This window comes from Sinocyclocheilus rhinocerous, unplaced genomic scaffold (genome assembly GCF_001515625.1).
Source record: "Sinocyclocheilus rhinocerous isolate Xijiao unplaced genomic scaffold, SAMN03320098_v1.1 scaffold112, whole genome shotgun sequence".
Classification (NCBI taxonomy): domain Eukaryota; kingdom Metazoa; phylum Chordata; class Actinopteri; order Cypriniformes; family Cyprinidae; genus Sinocyclocheilus; species Sinocyclocheilus rhinocerous.
This window is the reverse complement of record NW_015644008.1, coordinates 54,619-80,657: the sequence shown is the minus strand read 5'-3', so window position 1 is coordinate 80,657 and position 26,039 is coordinate 54,619. Positions and strand designations below refer to the sequence as shown.

The window sequence follows — 26,039 nt, the reverse complement described above, 5'->3', positions numbered from 1 at the left end:
ATATCCTATATGAAAAGCATTTTAGGGGGCCCTTGGCTTTTGGGGGCCCAAGGCGGTTGCCTACCTTTGCCTAATGGGTAAGTCCGCCCCTGACAATGACAGTAGTCATTGACTTAGTAGTATTTTTTTTCCATACTGTGGAAATCAATGGCTACCGTCAACTGTTTGGTTAACAAAATTCTTCAGAAAAATCATCTTCTGTGTTCAACAGAAGAAAGAAACATTTCCTGTTGTTCATGATTTACTGGATAAGGATTTTTACTTTTTTTTTTCTGTAAATTTCAGAATCATAAAATGTTTTAGAGCTTGGCTAGAAACTAGAAAAATATATATTCTTTATACATATTTCAAAGGCTTTACTCTTTGTAAAAATTAAGTGTGTGTGTGCAGGAGGCAGAGGTGTGTAACCAGATCATTCTGGTGGAGGATGTTTTGGCCCGACTCTGTCAGAGCACTTATCCTCTAGCAACGCTGAAAACCCGTCCCCTTCCCCACGGCGTCGACCCGCTGAGACTCGAGATGTACCTGACCGACGAGGACTTTGAGGTAAAGCCAAACACTACAATGAGAGAGATCACCTGTGCATCTTGGGTTTGGTGTGAAAATAGAAAACAGATGCAAAACTGTTCATATTCCTGAATAATCTTTTAAGATTAAAAAAAAAAATTATTTGACAGGGACAATACAGAATAACATTAGTATACAGTGTTGAGCACCAGATGACAGCTTGATGTGGAAAAAAATGCAAATAACCAATTAGTAAAAAAAAAAAATCATAAGATTGATTCTGTTTAAGCCCATTTTTACTACTGTATATTGAATTTTTCGATTATTTTTCTTTTAAATTTAAATTGCCAAATAGAATTGACTGAGTAGGTTTCTCAGCCTGTGAATAGTTTCTTAAAGCATGATGTGACTAGATACTAAGAATGGATTGTTTTGCCGTTTTAGGCGGAGTTGTAGGGAATTCTGAGTGGGTAAGTATCTCAGATATGGACTGATATCACAGGGAGAGATACAGTACGTTTCTATGGCACTATTTCCTGACAGCCTCACTTTTATGCTTTATTTTCCTCCCTGTTTCTCGCTCACTTTGGACTTCTCTTGTCCAGCTGAATCCTGGAGAACTCTTTGAACAAACCACACAAACACACATGCATGCACAGTGCACACACAAACACAGTGTGAACAGATTTATCCTCACAAGCTTTTTTTCCAGCAATACTTCACATGTTTCTGAGAACATTTTACTGAGCACACTGTGTCATAACTAGGCGTGACATGATAAACATGTAATAAATCATATCTCTTCCACGTTAATGTCACACAGATAGTGATTTGCTGTGACAGAGCTACCAAAGGTCACTCGTTTTCAGTGAGATTTGGTAATTTAAGGAGACCGAGATGCACATTAAACCGCCAACTCTGATAAAATATGTACACTTGTGGTTTGTCTCAGTCCAACAAGACTGCATTTTGTCCATACTGTTTTTTCTTGAAATCTTTCTGTGGTCTTAATTTAGACAATCACAGTCAATGTGCATGTAAAGTCCACCAGTGGTTGGCAAACCAGTGGTCCCGCCCCAAATTCAGACCATTGGTTGAATAGATTGTTCAATCAATGATTGGCTTGCTTAAGTTGTGTCTGCACATTAAACTGTAATAAGCGAAATATTTTTAACACAATGTACATCATTTCTAGATTTCTGCACAAGCAGCAAGAAGGGTATGCTGAGTAGCCCTGCCCACTTTCAATTCTGATTGGTCCAAAGTCTCTCTCCTCTTATGTGTAAATGTCAGGTTTTTTTCTATTTGACTGATTTAAACAAGATGTGCCTAGCTAAGACACTGTTATTGTAGTGTTACTGTAAACCTGTTCTCCTTCCTTTTCTGCCAATTTAATATTGTGCAATCAGATTGTGTTGAAGTTTTTGCACATATACGCTACCGTTCAAAACAGTGGGGTCAGTAAGATTTTTTTTTTTTTAAGGAAATTATTACTTTTATTCAACAAGGATCTATTAAATTGATCAAAAGTAACTGTTCTTTTTAACTTTCTATAAAGACTGGAGTAATGATGCTGAAAATTCAGCTTTGCATCACAGGAATAAATTACATTTTAAAATATTTTCACATAGAAAGCAGATATTTTGCATTGTAATAATATGTGACCCTGGACCACAAAACCAGTCTTGAGTTGCACAGGGATATTTGTAGCAATAGCCAAAAATACATTGTATGGGTCAAAATTATAGATTTTTCTTTTATGCCAAAAATCATTAGGATATTAAGTAAAGATCATGTTCAATGAAGATATTTTGTAAATTTCCTACCATAAATATATCAAAACTTAATTTTTGATTAGTAATATGCATTGCTAAGAACTTCATTTGGACAACTTTAAAGGCGATTTTCTCAATATTTAGATTTTTTTGCACCCTCAGATTCCAGATATTCAAATAGTTGTATCTCAGCCAAATGTTGTCCTATCCTAACAAATGGAAAGCTTATTTATTCAGCTTTCAGATGATGTATAAATCTCAATTTTGAAAAATTTACACTTAAGACTCCAGGGTCACATATGTCAAAATATTACTGTTTTTTTCTGTGTTTTTGATCAAATGAATGAACCATCGGTGAGCATAAACTTATTTTAAAAACATTTTGAAAATCTTTCCAACTCCAACATTTTGAACGGTAGTCTATGTGTATTTATATTTCTGTGTGTTTCTCTCTTTTCACTCTATTTCACACTATTTTCTGTGTTCTCAGAGAGTATTAGACGTGAAGAGAGAAGAGTTTGACGCTCTGCCCGGATGGAAGCAAGTGAACCTAAAAAAAGACAAAGGACTCTTTTAAAAACCTGACTAATTATCACTGTCCATTTCCTCCATGGCCACCGGTTCTGCGCTCACCTCAGCATTTTGACCTCTTTCGGTTAAGGGAGGTGATTGTGCACTGAGAACAGGGTAAGCGGTCAGGTCAAAGGTCACTTTAGGGTCTTCAGATGCACCTGCTGTGGCGTCCGCTTTTGATGTATTTATAAAGTCTGTGGAGGTGATGTCTGTGTGTGTCTCCTCACCACATTCATGTATGACGATTCGCAGTCTGTGAGCAGTGCGTAAGTCCATGTAACCTCAAAAACAGTATGTTTAGTACATGAAATCAATCCACTCCTCTTCCCATTCGGTCTGATCTGCGATGGGTTTTTGTTGTAATGTGTGTTTATGTTTGATAAGTCTGCTGAATAATTGGAAATTGTATAAACTTTGTAGCAAACAAAGAAACGGCAGAAAATCCTGTGTGATCGCTCTAAATGTTGTCATATGTCTTAGAATATTCCTTTTTGATTCAAGAGGAGTTTACATGCTGCATCTGAATTTTTTGTGTGTTCTTCTAGTGTGAATGGCTGTTGGTTGTGTTGGTGCCGGTCTCTTTTTCTTGAGGTGTGAGAGACATCAAGTTTGTTTGTATTGGAACAGCATGGAATAGTGGACGAGAGAAAGAAAAGATATTAATTTAAATGTACAGTATAGTGCCTTGCTTTTGTGTACAGTTTCTATACCAAACACACACACTAGTCTGCATTTCAGAGACTTTCTTTGTGATAAACGAAATAGTGAATAAAGAAAGCAGATTAAAAGTCTTTGTTTTTTTTTGTCTAATTTTATGTAACTTTTTACTAATTCTAGAGACAACATAGGACAAATCAAAAAGTCGAATTTATGTTAAACATATTGAGAGGTATTTTTTACACTAATGTTTTATCAATATATTGGTCAACACAGAGATTTCAAACCATGTGTACTGTCATGTCAGATATTCATAATACTGGAAATTAGAACTATATTCTATTAAGAAAGAATTGAGAGCACATGATTGTTTCAAACTGATGGAGACACAAAATATATATATATTCTATTTAATCATACATATATTAAATCCAGTAGCTATTTTGTCTTTCCGGTGTTATAGATGCTAACAGGACCTGCTTAAATTGAGGGAATATATCTAAAAATATCATTATACTAAACATCTGTGAAACCTCATAAAAAAAGGTTTGTTTTAAAAATCAACCTTACTTAACTATGGACATTCTTGCAGGTTATATTTTTCCTTCTAAAGACTTTCATGTTTCTGTTTTTCTCTAACATCTGGTCAAACCACCTCCTCAGATAAAATATACATTTAATTTTTAAATTGTTCAATTTAAAAGTCAAAATGATTAATTTTCCCATTGTCAATAAGTTTAATATTAATAAATTTACACTGCAAATGTGGCACAGAAATGCTTCTTAAGTGGCATTTAGGGGCCAGTTGCATAAAAGGTTTAGACTAGTCTGACACGTTAGTCATCAAATTATTATTTTTTTAATTCAGTTACATAAAAGCATACAGTAATTAAGTTGAATCCCAAAATAAGACTGATTACCCCTTGGCTAACGGCTAGTTGGTCAAACTCATACTTATAACATTGTCTTAACATAGAGGCTAAGTTTATGCAACTGGCCCCTGGTGTCTTTACGCAGACTGTTTAATGCTGTTCAGAGGTGGCATAAATGCATTTACGGTTATATTTTTCCTTCTAAAGACTTTCATGTTTCTGTTTTTCTCTAACATCTGGTCAAACCACCTCCTCAGATAAAATATACATTTAATTTTTAAATTGTTCAATTTAAAAGTCAAAATGATTAACCCACCCATTGTCAATAAGTTTAATATTAATAAATTTACACTGCAAATGTGGCACAGAAATGCTTCTTAAGTGGCATTTAGGGGCCAGTTGCATAAAAGGTTTAGACTAGTCTGACACGTTAGTCATCAAATTTTTTTTTTTTAATTCAGTTACATAAAAGCATACAGTAATTAAGTTGAATCCCAAAATAAGACTGATTACCCCTTGGCTAACAGCTAGTTGGTCAAACTCATACTTATAACATTGTCTTAACATAGAGGCTAAGTTTATGCATCTGGCCCCTGGTGTCTTTACGCAGACTGTTTAGTTTAATGCTGTTCAGAGGTGGCATAAATGCATTTACACACCAATTACAAGTATACTTTGATACTAGGGTCTGTGCTGTGTCAGAGCAGGCACAGTTTAGTCTGGCTTTTACGCAGCATGGCGAGTTTACTCTGAATTTTGAGCAGACACCGCCTTAACAGCTGTGTAAAGACCCCTTATGTTGCGAAATGCGGTGAGTGAACGCTTTCAGTTTCAGTATAGACTACAGTTCGTGACATAAGCCCTGAAAGATGTTGCTCACTCAAGGTCTCAATTGAAATGAAAAGTGAAAGTATTTTCCTCCTCGGCATCATTTCAAGACAAACGCGCAGAACTACACAGCGATGCTACAGGTAGGCTAAATGTGCTACAGGCAAGACATTCTTGACTTTACAACTAATAATAATAATAATACAAATAATTTCCCAGTAGCCTATATTTCGTTTATTAAACATCTCCATCGACAAAGAGACGCGAAAAAGTTCTTCATAACGTTTAGAACAGTGCATTTTTTAATAAACTAATAATTACAATAACATTTAGCCTATATAGTAAATTTGCTCAACACAGATAAAAAGCGAAACTAATAAGCACCATGACTTCAAAAAAAATCTACCAACTCATGTACTTAAGCTCTTTTCAATTCATTTAATTCAAGAAACGCTTGTTGTCAGCCATAATTCAACATAACTATTACGATCATTTTACATACTCCAACGTTCGTGTGGATGTATATCTTCATTTTACCAGTTGTTCACGTGTAAAGATTACTGTTACTAAAGTAAAATCATAATAATATTTATACAGTATCGCATTCAAGAAGCTTTCCGACTCTTTCTGCCATTGTTTATAACAATGCTAGCTACTGCACGTTTAGTACGGTTTTACCCACGTGACATCTCTTTAAACTATGGTTACCATGGTCAGTTTTTTGTGAAGGAGGTACCAATGATTGTGATTGGTCACGTATTCATTGCTATATATTAAACTAATTTCGGGGTAAATGGCATTTCCAAGCAATGCTACCGGTACATACTGCTAAATTAGTACGTGAAACACAAAACATCAAATATTTCTTGCCTTTTCCCATAATTGACACTTACATGATATCTGCCTATTTTCCTCCGGTTCAGCTGGTCATTTCAGATTACAGGAGTGCACAGATATACTGAAGACAGCAGATGGATGTCTCTAATTATGGTAACTTACAGTCACACATGAAACTAGGCCAGTCAGATAATTGCTGAATGTCTCTAATTATGGTAACTTGCAGTCACACATGAAACTAGGCCAGTCAGATAATTGCTGATTCGCATGTAATATGGTTAAAAATAACATTAGTGATCTATCTTTTCTTTCCTTTCCCACAGAAGACAAAGGAGGAACTGTGGGGCCTCATAATGCTAAGGTCTCTAAAATCAGTATCACTGCCCAGAATAGAAGCAGTATTTCAGCACCTGTGATATTGAACTCAACAGTCACTGGAAATATTAACATTGCTAATAATTACTTCACAGGTGTGTGTGTGTGTGTGTGTAAGCATCTCTCTCTGTTGGTGGACGTAGCACAGCAAAACACAATTGTAATACAACTAATATATTGTTATTATACATATTGTAATATTTTGTTTTAACTTAAGTTTTATTGTTTCTGCTATAGGACCTGGAGCTGAAGTCACAGGTTTGTAAATGTCTACTTTAATTTACACTACCATGTGAAATTATTGCTCATATTTGAGAAAATGTGAAGTCGATAAAGTACATATTAGTACATAAGATAATGTTTTTGCAATGTTAATCCCATCGTTGTTAATTCCACATACATATGAAACATTAAAGTTGTTGTCAATAAAGTACAAAATGTTACTAGAAATGGACATGAAAAGCAATGAAACGTTACACTTTTTGTGATTATATTATATCAGAACTCAAGTTTTGTTTTTCATACTGTAGGGCCTGGAACTCAAATCATGGGTATGTAAATGTATTTGTTTATACTGCTTGGTGAAATAACCGTGATTAAAAATTGTAATAAGACAGCTGTGTAAACACATTTTTTTAACAGATACAAGCACATTGATCACAGAATACAAGAAGTCCCTGCTGTCCGAGTATGCCTACATTACAGAATACACCTCCCGTGCCGGTGAACAGGTGCTGCTTAATGATCGCTACACTGACCCGCTGATTATTCAGAAACACAGAGAAAAGAAAGAGCGAGAGACGGAGATGCGCTCTAGAGGGGAAAGATTCTTTAACACCAGAGAAACCAACCAGAGAAACCAAAACATCAGGCTTGATCAGCTTTTCGGCCCAGAGAATGGCTCCAAAAAAGTGCCTCGAAAAGCTGTAATTCTCCAAGGTGATTCTGGAAGTGGGAAATCAGTCACTGCGCAAAAGATCGTTCTGAACTGGGCCTCTGGAGAGCTCTACGCTGGATTCTTTGATGTAGCATTTCATCTTAGATGCAAAGAGCTCAACGGTCTCTCTGCTGAGATGAGCCTGCTGGATCTCCTAGACTGTAGTTTAACTCCAAATGAGATTGGTCAGATCTTAAAAGACATACCACAGAGGATCTTGTTCATCATTGATGGTTTTGATGAACTCATGCTTTCTGGAACCAAAGAGTCGCTGCCTCCAAAACCAGACATCAAATCCCATTCACAGGCCATTGTTTGCTCTCTTCTGAAAGGACGTATGATGAGAGAGTCCTTCCTGCTGGTTACTACGAGATCCACCGCTGTAGACAAACTGGAGAACGTTCTGAAAAAGCCACAGTGCTTTGTGGAGATCATGGGATTTTCCGAGAAAGGAGTGAGTGAATACTTCCGAAAGTTCTTTGAGGACGAAGAGTTTTCAAGTCAAGTGTACGAGCAGGTGAAGATACACGAGATGCTCTACACGGCTTGCTTCATCCCTGTCATCTGCTGGATTATCTGCACAATTTTCAAGAGAAAAGGGAAGGATGGTGTTGTAACTAGCGAGTTGACGACAACCACGTCCATATTTGTTGATTTTGTGCTCACACTCTTGAAACATCACAGTAGTTTGAATCAGCATGACGAGCTCAACCTCCTCAAGGACCTGGGTCAGCTAGCAGAGAGTGGAACACCAAAACGCCAAGTCCTTTTTTCCAGAAACAATCTTCCAAAGGCAATCTCAGATTTACCAAATATTCCCTTCCTGTGCACATTTCACCAGCAAGAGAGAACTTATCTGAAGGAGATGTTTGGGTTCTTGCACCTCAGCTTTCAGGAGTTCTTCACCGCTCTCTTCTACATGTTAACTGACAAGGCAGAGGCGAAAATAAAAGTCAAGCAGCTACTAGAATCAGCAGGCAATGGGAGGCGCAATGAGCATCTCTTACCTGTAATCCGGTTCCTTTTTGGTCTCTCGAACAAGAAAGTGAGCCGTTTAATCCCAGGAGAACATCCAAAGTCGACATCTACCGTTATTCGCGCACTGCTGGAGAAATGGATCAGCAAAGTTATAGAGAAGAACATCATGGATACATTTTACATGAGTGATTTCATTCTCCATTGTCTGTATGAGCTTCAAGATAGGGAAATACTGAAGAACGTCATGAAGCTGTGGGAACGCTCAGGTATTAACATCCACTGGTCTTTGAAGGGGGTCGATTGTCAGGTTGTGATGTACTGTCTCCAGTATTCCTCACGCATTATGAGTATGAAAGTCAAAAGCAATGCTAAAGATCTAAAGATGCTTCACCCTGTGCTTTGTAGGTGTACAACTCTATGGTAAGTGTTCTGCAATTACATGCAATCACAATGGGATTTATTTGGTATTTCAAAGAATGCCATCACAGTAGTGTCCAAAAAAATGTTGTTACCATTATATCATCTTATATGCCATGTATTCTCATTATTGTTCTCTTTACTATATAAGAGGTTTGGTTTGCAACATTTAAAAAACTGATTTTGTTTATTTATTTATTTGTAGGTTGGGTTTTGATTCAATATCTGACGCTAATGTTGACCTCCTGACATCAGCCCTGGGGAGAAGAAAGAACGTGGGCTATTTGACGTAATGTTCTCTTGGTTGTGAATTCTATGCTATCCTGCTTATATTTGTAAATGCAACAATGCCAAAGTTCTCTCAAAAATGAGTTTAGACACTAAATGGCCTGGTCAAACCATAATCTGGTAACTAATTCAACTGCTGCAGTGTTGTTATAGATATTATGTTGTATATTATATGGTTATAGACCATAAATCCATGTTTTACTATTATAAATGATAGTAAAGAAGACAGTATGGAGAAGCGACCTATGTTCTTATGCTACATCACGATTAGTGAAGCAGTGTTGTGAATGCATTGCAGTATGGAGGATGGAGCCCTGTCAGATGAAAGTGTGCAGAAGATCCTGAAAACCCTCAGTGGACAAACATCAGTGGGTAACATTCGGCTGGTGGTGAGGAGCATCAGCAACGCCAATGTCGATTTAACCATGAACTTTCTTGTAAAAGAGAAGATGGGAAGAAGGTTCAGGTAAACCAAACTCAATGACAAACACAAACAGGCAGCTGACAACATGTGAACATCAAGGTTTCTGGTTTAAATGTATGTAAATATAGGCAAATTTGTACATAAAAATTGGGAACATATGCATACGTTTACATAAAGTAAAGCTTTATTTATATAGCACCTTTTAAAAAGTGTTTACAAAGTGCATTCACAGAAAAAAACCATACACGCGCAATATTAAAAAGATAAAACAAAATACAACAAAGTAAATCATTGTCAGAAGGGGAGAAAATATCACGCACGTGCTTTGTAGATGTTTCTAAGGTGATAATATGCTGTTTTAGTATGTTTTTTTAAAAACTACGGTCGCTATCAAACATGATTCCTAAGTTCTTGACCTGATCACTGGCTTTTAGTGATAGAGAGTCAAGATATGGAACAATAGATGTTCTCTGGGCGTCATTACCATAACAAATACCTTTGTCTCACTTTATTTAGATATAGCAAGAAAATGTATTTTAAATGCTGTAACTGATCACAACATTTCACAACTTTTGGCATATTTTTGTATAAATATTCCATATAGCCTCTCAATTAATGTGAGGTGATTAAACTACATGCGTTATAATTATAAAAGAGTAGAAGAATGCGTTATCATTTTTAGATGGATTGTGTAGACATGCCCAAAAACAAGCATACACACAATTTTTTACATCTGAAACCAGGTCTTTTAGATTAATCTTGATTTCATTTGATTTCACAGTGTATGTATTGCCAGTCAAGCAGAAAACATAGACAAGAGTCTTTGCTCAGAGTTCACTATTGCAAGCAAAAACGATTCCTTCTGGTAATTGAATTCATATTTCATATTCGTTCATTAATTCATTCTCAGTTAATATTTCTTTAATTTATTCACAAAAAATATTACATTGTGTAACTAAAATATGCCCTTGAAGATACATTTGAAAATAATGAATAATTGCTCTTCCTCATTTCAGGTTTACTGTTGGGCACTCAGAAGGGCATCAGGGTGAAATCTCAGAAAAACTTGGTCTTTGTTATTATCAGGGTTTTTCAAAAATATCCTTTGGTCTTTGTCCTTTCTCTGCAATATCCATGACTGATTTACTCAAGACATCACATAACCTCAGGAGCTTCTCAGACATGTAGGTCTTCTCAATTTATTTAGCAATTCTGCTATTATCCCAATATTTAATATTATAATCTGCTAATATTTGTGTATTTGTTCCCAGGAAAAACACTGAGTTTGATATGAATGTGGATGCACTGCTGTCTTTCCTAAGTTGTGTTCCTGGTTTAACTGAGGTGGACATACAAGCTGAGTACCTCACAGATATTTGGACTTCTAAAATTCTGTCCTACCTTCAAGTCAATCCAAAGATTTCTCACATAAAGTAAGAGAAAATAATACTGCTTGTATATTAGGCTGTAATCTCTCAGTAAATTTACAGCTGATTTACATTTTGATTTCTTTGGCTGTACATTTATTTCTTAAATTAAGTTCACTAATTCAGACTGATTTGTTTTTTAACACATTTATGACCTTTTAGGCTTCATTTGAGCAATCTCATGATTCGTGATGAGGAAAGGGTCTGTTCAACATTTTCAGTCTCTAGAAAGCCATTTGAAGAGTAAGTCATGGTTTCTTTTTTTTACTTTCACTTGATTTGTCGGTGGTTGCGTTAACTAACTGTTGGTCAAATCTATTGCAGGTACAAGATGCACGTCAGTGAAAGGAAAAATCCATCATTGAGTCTTGTAATGGACAGATGGGCTTATGATATAGCGTTAGAACTCATGCATGAGATATCCTGTCATTTAATTATTTTATTAAGTTTATTTTAAATTCAAGACAAAGAAATGTAAATTCATAACCATTTTAAATCCTACTGTGTGCACATTTACTGTATGAATATGAATGTTTCTTTCCAGATCTGGTAGCAATGGAGAGTTGGTACATTCATATCGACTGGACAAACCGGCACTGGTGAAGCTCAGCCTCAGTTTCCCTCCTCTTGAAGGGTCTAGTGCCAGTTGGGAGGTTCTTTTCAAAAGGCTTTACCAACTCATTCAATTGACAGAACAGTGAGTTGAATTAATTAAACTGACTTCAGTCATAGTTATGTTTCATAGTCAAAACTTGAAAATTCTGAACTACCTTTATAACATTAAGTCACAGTTTTCAATATGAGCATCAATATCAGTATGCTTCATACAGGGTGATGAATACAAGAATGCATTGTTTGGTTCAGTGGCCAGGGGAGAGTCTAATAATAATCTAATACATGGATTTTTTTCATTAGATGCCCAGAGTTGGATGAGCATATGGATTCTCTGCTGCTGTTCCTTCATTCTGTTCCCGGTCTGAAGGAAGTAAAAGTTTGGCTAAACAACCTGATTGAGAGCTGGGCGGCTGGTCTGTTCACCCTCTTCCTGTCTTGTTCCAGCTTACTTCACTTGCAGTAAGAATAACCTGATGCGTACAAAATGTTCAAAGACGTACCATGATGCAAATACCATTTTATATTAATATGGTAGACATTCAGTACCATGGTATACAGTCATTTGAAGTGGATCAAAAAAGTTAATCAAAGTTGTCCTAAGACAAGAACAGGTATTGTTTTGGTTTTAGGACAACTTTGATGAAAGGTTTTGATCCACTTCAAATGTTGACTATACTGTATATCATAGTATCATGTTACCATCTGATGCCATGGTACTGCCGCAATGCATTTGTAAGGAAGTGGTTGTATCTTCTTTCTGTACCTAAAACTAAACTCAATAAATTCTCTTTTGGCAGACTGAATACCGATATGTCTGCTGTTAGTGATGTGGAGAGTCTGGGTATAATGAGAGCTGATGGAGTGAGGTAAGATATTATCTACTATAAACTCCAGTGTGCTTCAGATCTTAAAAGACATACCACAGAGGATCTTGTTCATCATTGATGGTTTTGATGAACTCATGCTTTCTGGAACCAAAGAGTCGCTGCCTCCAAAACCAGACATCAAATCCCATTCACAGGCCATTGTTTGCTCTCTTCTGAAAGGACGTATGATGAGAGAGTCCTTCCTGCTGGTTACTACGAGATCCACCGCTGTAGACAAACTGGAGAACGTTCTGAAAAAGCCACAGTGCTTTGTGGAGATCATGGGATTTTCCGAGAAAGGAGTGAGTGAATACTTCCGAAAGTTCTTTGAGGACGAAGAGTTTTCAAGTCAAGTGTACGAGCAGGTGAAGATACACGAGATGCTCTACACGGCTTGCTTCATCCCTGTCATCTGCTGGATTATCTGCACAATTTTCAAGAGAAAAGGGAAGGATGGTGTTGTAACTAGCGAATTGACGACAACCACGTCCATATTTGTTGATTTTGTGCTCACACTCTTGAAACATCACAGTAGTTTGAATCAGCATGACGAGCTCAACCTCCTCAAGGACCTGGGTCAGCTAGCAGAGAGTGGAACACCAAAACGCCAAGTCCTTTTTTCCAGAAACAATCTTCCAAAGGCAATCTCAGATTTACCAAATATTCCCTTCCTGTGCACATTTCACCAGCAAGAGAGAACTTATCTGAAGGAGATGTTTGGGTTCTTGCACCTCAGCTTTCAGGAGTTCTTCACCGCTCTCTTCTACATGTTAACTGACAAGGCAGAGGCGAAAATAAAAGTCAAGCAGCTACTAGAATCAGCAGGCAATGGGAGGCGCAATGAGCATCTCTTACCTGTAATCCGGTTCCTTTTTGGTCTCTCGAACAAGAAAGTGAGCCGTTTAATCCCAGGAGAACATCCAAAGTCGACATCTACCGTTATTCGCGCACTGCTGGAGAAATGGATCAGCAAAGTTATAGAGAAGAACATCATGGATACATTTTACATGAGTGATTTCATTCTCCATTGTCTGTATGAGCTTCAAGATAGGGAAATACTGAAGAACGTCATGAAGCTGTGGGAACGCTCAGGTATTAACATCCACTGGTCTTTGAAGGGGGTCGATTGTCAGGTTGTGATGTACTGTCTCCAGTATTCCTCACGCATTATGAGTATGAAAGTCAAAAGCAATGCTAAAGATCTAAAGATGCTTCACCCTGTGCTTTGTAGGTGTACAACTCTATGGTAAGTGTTCTGCAATTACATGCAATCACAATGGGATTTATTTGGTATTTCAAAGAATGCCATCACAGTAGTGTCCAAAAAAATGTTGTTACCATTATATCATCTTATATGCCATGTATTCTCATTATTGTTCTCTTTACTATATAAGAGGTTTGGTTTGCAACATTTAAAAAACTGATTTTGTTTATTTATTTATTTGTAGGTTGGGTTTTGATTCAATATCTGACGCTAATGTTGACCTCCTGACATCAGCCCTGGGGAGAAGAAAGAACGTGGGCTATTTGACGTAATGTTCTCTTGGTTGTGAATTCTATGCTATCCTGCTTATATTTGTAAATGCAACAATGCCAAAGTTCTCTCAAAAATGAGTTTAGACACTAAATGGCCTGGTCAAACCATAATCTGGTAACTAATTCAACTGCTGCAGTGTTGTTATAGATATTATGTTGTATATTATATGGTTATAGACCATAAATCCATGTTTTACTATTATAAATGATAGTAAAGAAGACAGTATGGAGAAGCGACCTATGTTCTTATGCTACATCACGATTAGTGAAGCAGTGTTGTGAATGCATTGCAGTATGGAGGATGGAGCCCTGTCAGATGAAAGTGTGCAGAAGATCCTGAAAACCCTCAGTGGACAAACATCAGTGGGTAACATTCGGCTGGTGGTGAGGAGCATCAGCAACGCCAATGTCGATTTAACCATGAACTTTCTTGTAAAAGAGAAGATGGGAAGAAGGTTCAGGTAAACCAAACTCAATGACAAACACAAACAGGCAGCTGACAACATGTGAACATCAAGGTTTCTGGTTTAAATGTATGTAAATATAGGCAAATTTGTACATAAAAATTGGGAACATATGCATACGTTTACATAAAGTAAAGCTTTATTTATATAGCACCTTTTAAAAAGTGTTTACAAAGTGCATTCACAGAAAAAAACCATACACGCGCAATATTAAAAAGATAAAACAAAATACAACAAAGTAAATCATTGTCAGAAGGGGAGAAAATATCACGCACGTGCTTTGTAGATGTTTCTAAGGTGATAATATGCTGTTTTAGTATGTTTTTTTAAAAACTACGGTCGCTATCAAACATGATTCCTAAGTTCTTGACCTGATCACTGGCTTTTAGTGATAGAGAGTCAAGATATGGAACAATAGATGTTCTCTGGGCGTCATTACCATAACAAATACCTTTGTCTCACTTTATTTAGATATAGCAAGAAAATGTATTTTAAATGCTGTAACTGATCACAACATTTCACAACTTTTGGCATATTTTTGTATAAATATTCCATATAGCCTCTCAATTAATATGAGGTGATTAAACTACATGCGTTATAATTATAAAAGAGTAGAAGAATGCGTTATCATTTTTAGATGGATTGTGTAGACATGCCCAAAAACAAGCATACACACAATTTTTTACATCTGAAACCAGGTCTTTTAGATTAATCTTGATTTCATTTGATTTCACAGTGTATGTATTGCCAGTCAAGCAGAAAACATAGACAAGAGTCTTTGCTCAGAGTTCACTATTGCAAGCAAAAACGATTCCTTCTGGTAATTGAATTCATATTTCATATTCGTTCATTAATTCATTCTCAGTTAATATTTCTTTAATTTATTCACAAAAAATATTACATTGTGTAACTAAAATATGCCCTTGAAGATACATTTGAAAATAATGAATAATTGCTCTTCCTCATTTCAGGTTTACTGTTGGGCACTCAGAAGGGCATCAGGGTGAAATCTCAGAAAAACTTGGTCTTTGTTATTATCAGGGTTTTTCAAAAATATCCTTTGGTCTTTGTCCTTTCTCTGCAATATCCATGACTGATTTACTCAAGACATCACATAACCTCAGGAGCTTCTCAGACATGTAGGTCTTCTCAATTTATTTAGCAATTCTGCTATTATCCCAATATTTAATATTATAATCTGCTAATATTTGTGTATTTGTTCCCAGGAAAAACACTGAGTTTGATATGAATGTGGATGCACTGCTGTCTTTCCTAAGTTGTGTTCCTGGTTTAACTGAGGTGGACATACAAGCTGAGTACCTCACAGATATTTGGACTTCTAAAATTCTGTCCTACCTTCAAGTCAATCCAAAGATTTCTCACATAAAGTAAGAGAAAATAATACTGCTTGTATATTAGGCTGTAATCTCTCAGTAAATTTACAGCTGATTTACATTTTGATTTCTTTGGCTGTACATTTATTTCTTAAATTAAGTTCACTAATTCAGACTGATTTGTTTTTTAACACATTTATGACCTTTTAGGCTTCATTTGAGCAATCTCATGATTCGTGATGAGGAAAGGGTCTGTTCAACATTTTCAGTCTCTAGAAAGCCATTTGAAGAGTAAGTCATGGTTTCTTTTTTTTACTTTCACTTGATTTGTCGGTGGTTGCGTTAACTAACTGTTGGTCAAATCTATTGCAGGTACAAGATGCACGTCAGTGAAAGGAAAAATCCATCATTGAGTCTTGTAATGGACAGATGGGCTTATGATATAGCGTTAGAACTCATGCATGAGATATCCTGTCATTTAATTATTTTATTAAGTTTATTTTAAATTCAAGACAAAGAAATGTAAATTCATAACCATTTTAAATCCTACTGTGTGCACATTTACTGTATGAATATGAATGTTTCTTTCCAGATCTGGTAGCAATGGAGAGTTGGTACATTCATATCGACTGGACAAACCGGCACTGGTGAAGCTCAGCCTCAGTTTCCCTCCTCTTGAAGGGTCTAGTGCCAGTTGGGAGGTTCTTTTCAAAAGGCTTTACCAACTCATTCAATTGACAGAACAGTGAGTTGAATTAATTAAACTGACTTCAGTCATAGTTATGTTTCAAAGTCAAAACTTGAAAATTCTGAACTACCTTTATAACATTAAGTCACAGTTTTCAATATGAGCATCAATATCAGTATGCTTCATACAGGGTGATGAATACAAGAATGCATTGTTTGGTTCAGTGGCCAGGGGAGAGTCTAATAATAATCTAATACATGGATTTTTTTCATTAGATGCCCAGAGTTGGATGAGCATATGGATTCTCTGCTGCTGTTCCTTCATTCTGTTCCCGGTCTGAAGGAAGTAAAAGTTTGGCTAAACAACCTGATTGAGAGCTGGGCGGCTGGTCTGTTCACCCTCTTCCTGTCTTGTTCCAGCTTACTTCACTTGCAGTAAGAATAACCTGATGCGTACAAAATGTTCAAAGACGTACCATGATGCAAATACCATTTTATATTAATATGGTAGACATTCAGTACCATGGTATACAGTCATTTGAAGTGGATCAAAAAAGTTAATCAAAGTTGTCCTAAGACAAGAACAGGTATTGTTTTGGTTTTAGGACAACTTTGATGAAAGGTTTTGATCCACTTCAAATGTTGACTATACTGTATATCATAGTATCATGTTACCATCTGATGCCATGGTACTGCCGCAATGCATTTGTAAGGAAGTGGTTGTATCTTCTTTCTGTACCTAAAACTAAACTCAATAAATTCTCTTTTGGCAGACTGAATACCGATATGTCTGCTGTTAGTGATGTGGAGAGTCTGGGTATAATGAGAGCTGATGGAGTGAGGTAAGATATTATCTACTATAAACTCCAGTGTGCTGTACTATCCAGTAACATTCGCTTAGATTTATAATTGACATTTAAGGCTGGAATACTCTACACACGTTTGTACAGATTTTTGCCCCATTTTGTAGTCTAGATTCGATGCTACACTGAAAAAAAAAATGGTGTAGAAACAGTTTTCACTCAGAAATTGCTAGTAAATTTCACAACAATTACAAAGAAATGGCAAGTAACATTAAAATAAACATGACATTTTGAAGCAGTATTTGCTTGTAAAACATACTCCAGTAATTTATTTTAGGATTTATTTACAGTTTTTAGAGTGTAGTTGCAGAAAGTCAGAGCCAGTATGCTGATTTTGGGCAGTCGAAGTTGACAGATTCCACAGAAAATTATGTATGATGGTCATGTTTTTTGTTTTTTAGAAAGTCTGGTAGTGTCTGTGTATACAGTGTACGGTGCCTAGTGTTTTAAAATCTGTTCCAATTTGAAAAGTTGTGTAATGTATTCCAGCATTTATTCCAGTTGTCTGTATTTTCCTTGATCTTTTTGGAATACTTTATAAGGTTATGATTTTGCCTTAGATACTGGGAAAAAAGCAACTGCTATAATAATATCACTAGCTGTCCAGCAAGTCTGGAAATTCTGAGAAAATACAATTGCTTAAACTCTTCTCGTGGTTTTAATGTTTTTAGCAGCAGTTGTCCTCTGTTGTTTTGCAGGCTCTCTGTCGGCTGTAACCATCTGAATTATATAGATGGCTGCTGTGATATCAACCCCTTTGAACCTCCAGTGCACAAAGTGCTTCCCTGTGTCAGCATCACTTTGACAGATGACTCTGAGAATGCAAATGCTGACTGGAGGAGATTCTTTCAGGCCTACAACCAGCTGAAAGACTTGACTGAGTTGTAAGTCAATGTTTTCACCAAAGAGAGTGTTTGTATGAATCTGATTGTTAAATGGGGAGAATGACAGATAAATAAGCAGTGTTTTAGTTCAAAAGGATACAAAAATCTGTGTTTCTGTGTTTTTTACAGTTCTTTGGAATATGATGAGAGTGTGAGAGATCTGCTCTCTGTCCTGCACTCGGTCTCTGGTCTGAAGGAATTGGATCTTGTCTTCAGATTCATGACTGTGGATGGAGCATCCAGAGTCCTTAACCTCTTTCAGACAAACACCAGTCTGACTACATTAAAGTGAGAATTCACTTCACTCTTATTTACACAGTACACATAACTGGGTGTTTGCAGTCTCTCAGAACAAACACAGTGACTTAGTATATGCACAATGAACCCTTTCAGAATTGAATTTCACGATGACAAAATATCATATTATTTTTGTGGCTTAGTTTTGGGGCAGTCGAGCGGCCTGAGATAAGTAAGGCGAACTTCAAGAAGGACCACAGGAATGAATTCTTCAGGTAAAGCAGTAGTGATTCCTGTATTCTAGATGATCCATGAAGACTAACTAAAGCTTTATTAAAGAACACATTTAAATTAGAGCATATAGAGAGAGAGAGAGAGAGAGAGAGAGCAGAAGAACTAACTCCATCCCATTACTCGTCATCCAGCGCCCTCTAGTGATGCTATTAAACAATAACATTATTAGTGCTTAACAAAATACACCACATAACTTTTAATTAATAACAGGTCATTAACAAACATGCTTAACGGATTTGTAGTTTTGTGAGCATTCGAGTATGAACATATAATATAATAAATATAATATAATATAATATATGAATAAAAAGTTTTATGACATTTCCAGCCATTTGAACTATTATAAACTAGATATGTTAAGCTTTATATAATGTAAGATGATGAAGTTTAGATACAAATCTGACAGTTGAACTGTCACTGTCACAATGTTCTTTCTGTTTCAGATTTCACTCTGCTTTTATTAACTCTTAAATGTAGTTATGTTTGTGGTTGTTTTTCAGTGTCCATAGGATGAGTGAGAGTAAAGAGAGTGATTTAGACAGACTGAGTGGTGTTTGGCGGGATGACAGTTTTTACTCAAGTCTCTTATTGGGTTTTAAACACTGCTCATAACCCGTTTTACTTACATAATCTGACGTGGTATTTCCGAGTGAAACAAAATATAGCCTGGGACTTGATTTTATTGATTGTAAAAAGTGGGCATTACATACCAGAAAGAGTGAGGTTGTTGAAGGAGATGGGATAAAGTAAAAAGGGATCTGCGATGTCATCTGAAAAGAAAAAAAAAAGTTTATTAAAAATAAACATGGCATGGTTTATGAAAATATTCACAGGTCTCAGTCTGCAGGACAGATGTCAGATGACAGTGATGAAGATGGCACGTCCTCACCTCTCAGTGACTGCAGCGATGAAATCAAGTGAGAAACATAAACTGTTAAAATCATTACTTTCCCCTATAACACCATACTGTGATCAGTTTCGTCTGCTAAGAAACTTAATAGAGGCTATGTGTTTTTCAGCCAAAGTGATTCTTATGAACTGGACAGTGTGGAGCGTATTGTCTGCTCGGATCTCAGGATGTGGAGGAGATTATCAGGGCAATGCAGGTAACATAAACTGTTCAACAGAATGTTTTTTGGTGAGATGAGCCTATTTAGAACAAGTAAGATCAGAGGCAGTAAAGTGTTAACAGTAATCAAAAGTCCATAATATATTCTCCAACATTTGTGTAGCAAATACGATCATTTTATTTAACTGTTTTATGAATCTTTGTGTACAAACAGTGTGGTATTTGTTAGGCCAACTCCATTTTTGTTTGTATTTCAGCTTGTTTTTGAAGTGTGCCAGCTCCAGTCCCAGGACAAAGTCACTGTTCTCAAGCATAGAGCTCACCCTGTCTGAAAACTCAGAAAAAACTAGCAGTGACTGGAAAAACTTTCTTAAAGCATATATTCAATGCAAAGGGATCTCTATAATGTAAAAATAATCATTGAATATTTTGGTATTCACCATGAAACTGAATATTAAATAATATTTCTGTTAATAATTTTCCATGTAATAACAGAAGTCCTACATTTGACGAGACTGTGGATGATCTGCTGTTGTCCCTGCACTCAGTGTCTGCTGTGAACAAGGTGCAATTGACGACCGACAGCCTGACTGAGAACTTGGCTGCAAAGATCCTCTCTATGTGTCACACATGTCCCAGTCTCCATAACATCTGGTATGATAAACTAAAGAGACTCAACCAGATAATTATTTTTGTGTTCCACATGGAAGAAGATTTAAAGCATCCTTGTTTAAAATTACAAGTATAATGACGTTTGTGATGACCAATTTCTTTTAAATAAGCAAAGGTTGTATTATATCGAATTTAAAAATATAGGTTGTTTGCAGGATTCAGGCTATTTGACTGGAAATCAGTAGATCAAAATTATTTATCATATTTTAACATTATATCATTTTTGTTATTTTATTCTCTTATACTGGAAGATTAACTTAAAGCAGGCAATGATCAGATATTAAAGTACATTAAAGTGTACATTTTTAAAATATCAGCCTGTCAGTTTGCAGGTGGAGTACAGTAAGAGATACAGTGAGCTCAATGTGTGTTCCTCTCTCAGCATCACCAGAAACACAGACTCCACGTAAGTTTATCCTTGACTGTACTGGTCGTAAAGAAATTACACAGATTTCTAATATAACCATAGAAAAATTAACTCGTTGTCTTTTATTTCAAGCTTGACAGTCGACATTCAGTTGGCCCGTGACAGCATGACTGAAATATCTCCATCATTCATTTCATTCATATCACCATGTTCAGAGATTCCTAAACTGGATGGAAGGGAACTCTTTGAAACTCTTGACATCCTTAAAGGTTTAGAAGAAGGGTAAGGATTCTGCCATTTCATTATTTACCTGAAAATTAATTGTTTGCTTATAGTTAAACACCTATGTTTCTTTATTTGAAAATGTGCACTGTACATATTCATAATTTGTCATTAGTAAACCCAATTTCAATCAAGTCGTCTAATTATTTTGCCCAAAATCTAGATGTGAAGAGCATGAAGAGCTTGTGGGTGATTTGATGTCCACCTTGCTCTCCGTTCCTGGTCTGCAGAAGGTCAGACTCAAGATCAGCAATCTAACAGAGAACTGGGTGAAGAGGAGTCTGTCCTTAACTGAAGTCTGTCCCAGTCTTCAGGAGATCAGGTATGAGGATGTTCAAATTGTTATTGGTCCTTGAATGTACTTTAAGTATTCTTTAAGAATTCCTTTAGAATCTAAACTGAAAATATATCCATTTGTTAATGTTTCAGATATGACTTCATAAAAAGTGGTGGCTTGTTGTTGGAGGATGTTGTGAGGATTCTACAGAGCTCTCAGACCACAGGGTTTGTCCTATAATCTTATTTAACCATTTATTAACGAATTGCACCTTGAATATTAATTGTTTTAGCAGCTGTCGTTCCTTCTCTTTAAAGAATTAAGTGCAGTAACGCAACAGATGGGTGCACTGAAATGGACACATCCAGATCATCATCTGCCTGCAATGAGAATCTGAAAATCACTTTCTGCAAGAACTCTCTTTCAAGACTATTCACAACACATGAAATTGACGAAGATGACAACAACAACACTGAGGATGATGAAGACTTTTTCCTGCTTTAGGAAGGACTGTTGAATACTGTTTTATCAAAAACATTGACAAACTTACTACAATCTTTCTATTTTCTAAATGAAATTTTTTGTTTGTTTAAAAAAAAAGAAAAAAAAAAAACAACAATACTACAGCGTGAATAAAAGTTATGCCTTCTTTCTTTGTGTGAACATTTGGGCGGTGTTATGCAAATCTTCCCACATCGTGATGTAGATGTTGGGGGCATGTTAGAACGAGCCGTTTTAGGTAGGCGTGGTTGACTCTTAACTTTTATAAAGAATATCTCTTTGGATTTGAGACTGTAGTCTTTGCAACTTTACAGATCTTCTTTATGCACCAAGAGCTTGTAACACGCCATATGACCCCTTTAACATAGTCATAGTTAAACATATAATGCTGTAAAATAAAACGATATACAATTATATGAAAATAATATCTATAATAGTATGAAATGTTTTAATAAGTTATGACATTTGTTTGTAATGTTATGTTATATTTATTGTTCATTGACCGCTGCTTATGCTGTGACTATGCGGTCAGTTAAGCAAGAACACAGCACATCTCAATTCTCATAAGGATGCATTCTGTGTTCTCGCGTCCTTCCGAGTTCGTTCTTCCAAGGAAGCTTGACAAGACTGGTCTCCACAAGAACGCAAGTCCGTTCTTTGCGTTCTTGGAATTGAGAAACAGCCATACACTTCATTTTCCTGGGAAATGAGGGCACATTTGACGTCGCTTTCGAATTACGTCAGCCTTCATCGCGCAACGGTGACGCAATCGGTCTTGGAATGCGGTCTTTGGAGGGTGCATCCTGAATTGGCACAGCTTACTTCGTGACACTGTGACGCAATCGCACTTCAAATGCGCACTTTGGAGTCTGCACACTTCAGTTTGGGACGGGTCCTTCGAAGGATGCGGTCTTTGAATTGGGACGCAGCTGTAATTCGCGTGCAGTGTATCTGGTTGCCATGACAACCTCACGCGCTTCCTGCTGCTGCTCTATGTAATCCAGAGTGTGAATTTGTAGATTTTCTATAGCAAAACTAAAATATATATTATATATATTTTATAGCCCCCCCTATAACTCGAAGACATCTCTGAACCTCACGCGCTTCCTGCTGCTGCTCTATGTAATCCAGAGTGTGAATTTGTAGATTTTCTATAGCAAAACTAAAATATATATTATATATATTTTATAGCCCCCCCCTATAACTCGAAGACATCTCTGATTTGACAGTTTACCATCTGATCTCACTCAGTGACTAGGCTACGTAGGAGTCGGACCAGAGCCTTTGAGAAACAGCATGGTTTCTCAACGGCTCTGCGTAGGACGGGACGAAACCATGCAGTGAATGGGGGGGGGAGATAATTTTGCGGGAAATGCAGAAATAAGCCGTAATTTTTTATTTGTAACTCTTTGGTAGATACATTTATAATTTCTATTACAGTACTACTACTACTGTTACTACTAATAAAACAGAACTCTGGGGGCCCCAAAAGTGCTTGGGCCCTTAGAATCGTCCTAACTCCCCCCCCTTTGCGGCACCCCTGGTTATAGGATCGTGTCTTCAAGTTCAAATTCCTGTAATTCAAGACTCATTCCTTTAAATTCCAGTTTGTTCAGTTTCAACTTAAAGTTGAGCCTTTTTAAGGAAAGAACAGCACTGTCTGGCTGAAGAGGAACAAGAGCAGTACAGCAGACTGAGAGGGTTTTATTGCACCATATACAAAACAGCAGTCATATCTCCAGAGCCTGCTAAGATATACTTCTGTGGGAGGATCAGGTAGAGTAACCTTTATTTGACCTTACCCTAATTTGATAAGATGATCATGGCAAACGTCTCTTATATTGAACTGTCTGGTCTCTTATATACTCTGAACTTCATGTTTCATTATTGTATACATCAACAGAAATAAATGTTACAAACTAACAGGCTCAGGGCAGCATAACATAAATGGGGAGGCCACGCACAAAGCAAGTTAACTCAAAATAAACATTTATTAAATTAATTTATACTAAAGATAAACCTGAAAAGGGGAGATAAAAGAAAACAACAAAAAATAAAGTATTAAAAAAACTCAAAATCTGGTGCTGGAGAGAAGTCAAGCTCAAACGGGGCACACCACGCTGGAGGACAGAGATCCTTTAATCGGTCACCTGCCGCTTGTCTCCACCCTGCAAACAGACAAAGGAAAAACAACACATGCGCCCTCTGGCGACCAAAGGACACAACAAAAAGTGCAAATGAAAACAACGAGGAGGACAGAATACCATAACATAAATAAGAAATCATGACTGTATGATGTTGTTGTTCTCTTGATATTCATTTATGCTTTTTTTTTTTTTTTTTTTTACTGGCCCGGTTTAAATTTTTACTTGCCTGACAACATTTTCACTGTTTCCTTGTTTTTGACCCATGACCCATGTAATCTTGTATTTGAATAAATTAGCTTATTATGACATCAACATTTTAGATATAAATACAATTTAACAATTCTCGATTCAGATTTTGACACAACAGCAAAAACTACTAGCCTAATATAAAGTTCAAACATAAGTGAACAGTCAAGTAAATAGAGAACAGCAAAGGGATAAAGACCTAGAGAAAGTCTGCGGTACTAAATAATATAAAAATAATTTAAGTTAGTGTTTTAATAGGTGACTTCTGCGATGTTATTTTTGTGTTTTGGGTGGTGCAGTTCCTCTACTTAAAATGTGCAGTGACAAATGTGTCAGTTGAGCAACAAGATCAAATTACATCTCAGTTCCAACAAAGAGTTCATTCTTTCAAGGTAGAGCTGGCAAGACCGGTCTCCGTAAGTCCTTTCTTTGCATTCTTAGAATTGCGAAAAAGCTTAAAGTATATAATACAGACAGTCACTCACACAGAGAGATTGCACATCGTACGTACAAACATTCAGGAGCACAGAAACTTCTTGTCAATGCTGCCCCGCAACTTTTATTATCAAAAAGCCTTACTTCGCTCAGTGGCAGCTCGTCGGGGGAGGCACAGCTTCCCCAAAATACCTAATATAGGTACCCCCTGGATCTTGTGTTCTCGGGAGGCCAGGGTAGAGCTGAGCTCTTGTGCCTCCGTTGGTAAAAAAAAAAATTAGCCAATCAGCATCGAGTGTTCACTTTCAGCGCTGAGGAGTGTTGAGAAAAGAAACCTCGCAGGGGAGGCTAGCCTCCCTTCTGATATCAACCAATCATCATAGAGACGTAAATTACGTGATTTTAGTTTGAACGTCTCCCGCTGCACTGATAATGTACCAAGTACTTATGAGTAGCGATATTGAATATTTGATCGCCAACAGATTTACCAAGCTGTCATTCAAACAGTATATATACAAATTAAAAATAAAGGGAGAACACGCCTAAGCTGGATATAGGCTAATGTTACAGCAGTCGGGTCTTTTAAAGGGGTCATATGATGCGATTTCAAGTTTTCCTTTCTCTTTGGAATGTTATAAGCTGTTCGTGAATAGATAAGATCCCTAAAGTTGCAAAGACTAAAGTCTCAAACCCAAAGAGATATTCTTTATAAAAGTAAAGACTGGTCCACGCCCTCCTAAAATGCCTCGTTTAAACACGCCCCCACATGTCTACGTCACTGTGTGGGAAGATTTGCATAACGCCGCCCAAATGTTCACGCAAAGAAAAAGGCGTAACTTTATTGTTGCTGCCACCGCTGCTGCCATGTTGTGAAGACGCTGTGTGTTTCATTGAGAAAGTGAAAATACTTTGTTTGGCCTTCCAAAAGAGGACACAACTAGAAATCAGTGGTTAAGTTGAATTTACAACACTGTTCCAGAACAGTTCAACCCAAATATTCAGATGTGTGCAGCGCAATGTACAGTATGTGGAAAATAATGTTTTTTGAACCTTAAACCGCATAAACAGATTTGATTTACACCAAATACACCAAATAATGTTATTTTTAGCAACATCATATGACCCCTTTAACACAGACTTTTAAGAAGGGATGGATGTTTGCTTCAAGTGATAGGCCAGGTAAGTGAAATTAATTATGTTATCTTGCTGTATGTGTGTCGTTTTCTTTACGTTTTCTGACTAAAAGCAACCAAAAAGCCATTTTAAAGTGGTTAAGCAAATAATAATAATGATAATAACAATAATAATAATCAGCATTCGGCAGGGATCCCCAGACCAATACAATTAGTGTGCCTCCTCTATTTTAAA

General features: G+C 36.6%; 3 protein-coding genes across 6 annotated transcripts in view; all 3 read left to right on the top strand.

The window, feature by feature from the left end:
- The window catches only part of svilb (supervillin b), a 54,254-nt gene extending 50,622 nt beyond the window's left edge, over nucleotides 1-3,632 (top strand). For 3 of the 4 annotated variants that reach the window (XM_016575382.1, XM_016575383.1, XM_016575381.1), the window contains 2 exons: nucleotides 391-546; nucleotides 2,773-2,859. In XM_016575382.1, the coding sequence (XP_016430868.1) occupies nucleotides 391-546; nucleotides 2,773-2,859 (243 nt within the window). Of the gene's footprint in view, nucleotides 1-390; nucleotides 547-2,772 lie in introns of all 4 variants that reach the window. The other variant, XM_016575379.1, reaches the window with a different exon arrangement.
- Nucleotides 3,633-5,251: 1,619 nt separating this feature from the next.
- Nucleotides 5,252-12,380, top strand: LOC107757783 (NACHT, LRR and PYD domains-containing protein 3-like). Its single transcript, XM_016575359.1, has 16 exons — nucleotides 5,252-5,355; nucleotides 6,136-6,202; nucleotides 6,373-6,519; nucleotides 6,662-6,682; nucleotides 6,955-6,975; nucleotides 7,067-8,759; nucleotides 8,962-9,045; nucleotides 9,343-9,510; nucleotides 10,250-10,333; nucleotides 10,485-10,652; nucleotides 10,740-10,901; nucleotides 11,058-11,138; nucleotides 11,220-11,294; nucleotides 11,440-11,592; nucleotides 11,811-11,969; nucleotides 12,308-12,380. The coding sequence occupies exons 2-16, from the start codon at nucleotides 6,184-6,186 to the stop codon at nucleotides 12,378-12,380; spliced, it is 3,108 nt and encodes a 1,035-aa protein (XP_016430845.1). The 5' UTR covers nucleotides 5,252-5,355; nucleotides 6,136-6,183.
- A 59-nt stretch (nucleotides 12,381-12,439) lies between these two features.
- Nucleotides 12,440-21,882, top strand: LOC107757802 (uncharacterized). Its single transcript, XM_016575384.1, has 23 exons — nucleotides 12,440-13,622; nucleotides 13,825-13,908; nucleotides 14,206-14,373; nucleotides 15,113-15,196; nucleotides 15,348-15,515; nucleotides 15,603-15,764; nucleotides 15,921-16,001; nucleotides 16,083-16,157; nucleotides 16,303-16,455; nucleotides 16,674-16,832; nucleotides 17,171-17,239; nucleotides 17,959-18,144; nucleotides 18,274-18,432; nucleotides 18,585-18,656; nucleotides 19,509-19,592; nucleotides 19,695-19,781; nucleotides 20,002-20,151; nucleotides 20,240-20,398; nucleotides 20,742-20,822; nucleotides 20,916-21,065; nucleotides 21,229-21,387; nucleotides 21,495-21,569; nucleotides 21,660-21,882. The coding sequence occupies exons 1-23, from the start codon at nucleotides 12,472-12,474 to the stop codon at nucleotides 21,844-21,846; spliced, it is 3,903 nt and encodes a 1,300-aa protein (XP_016430870.1). The 5' UTR covers nucleotides 12,440-12,471; the 3' UTR covers nucleotides 21,847-21,882.
- Nucleotides 21,883-26,039: the final 4,157 nt, after the last annotated feature.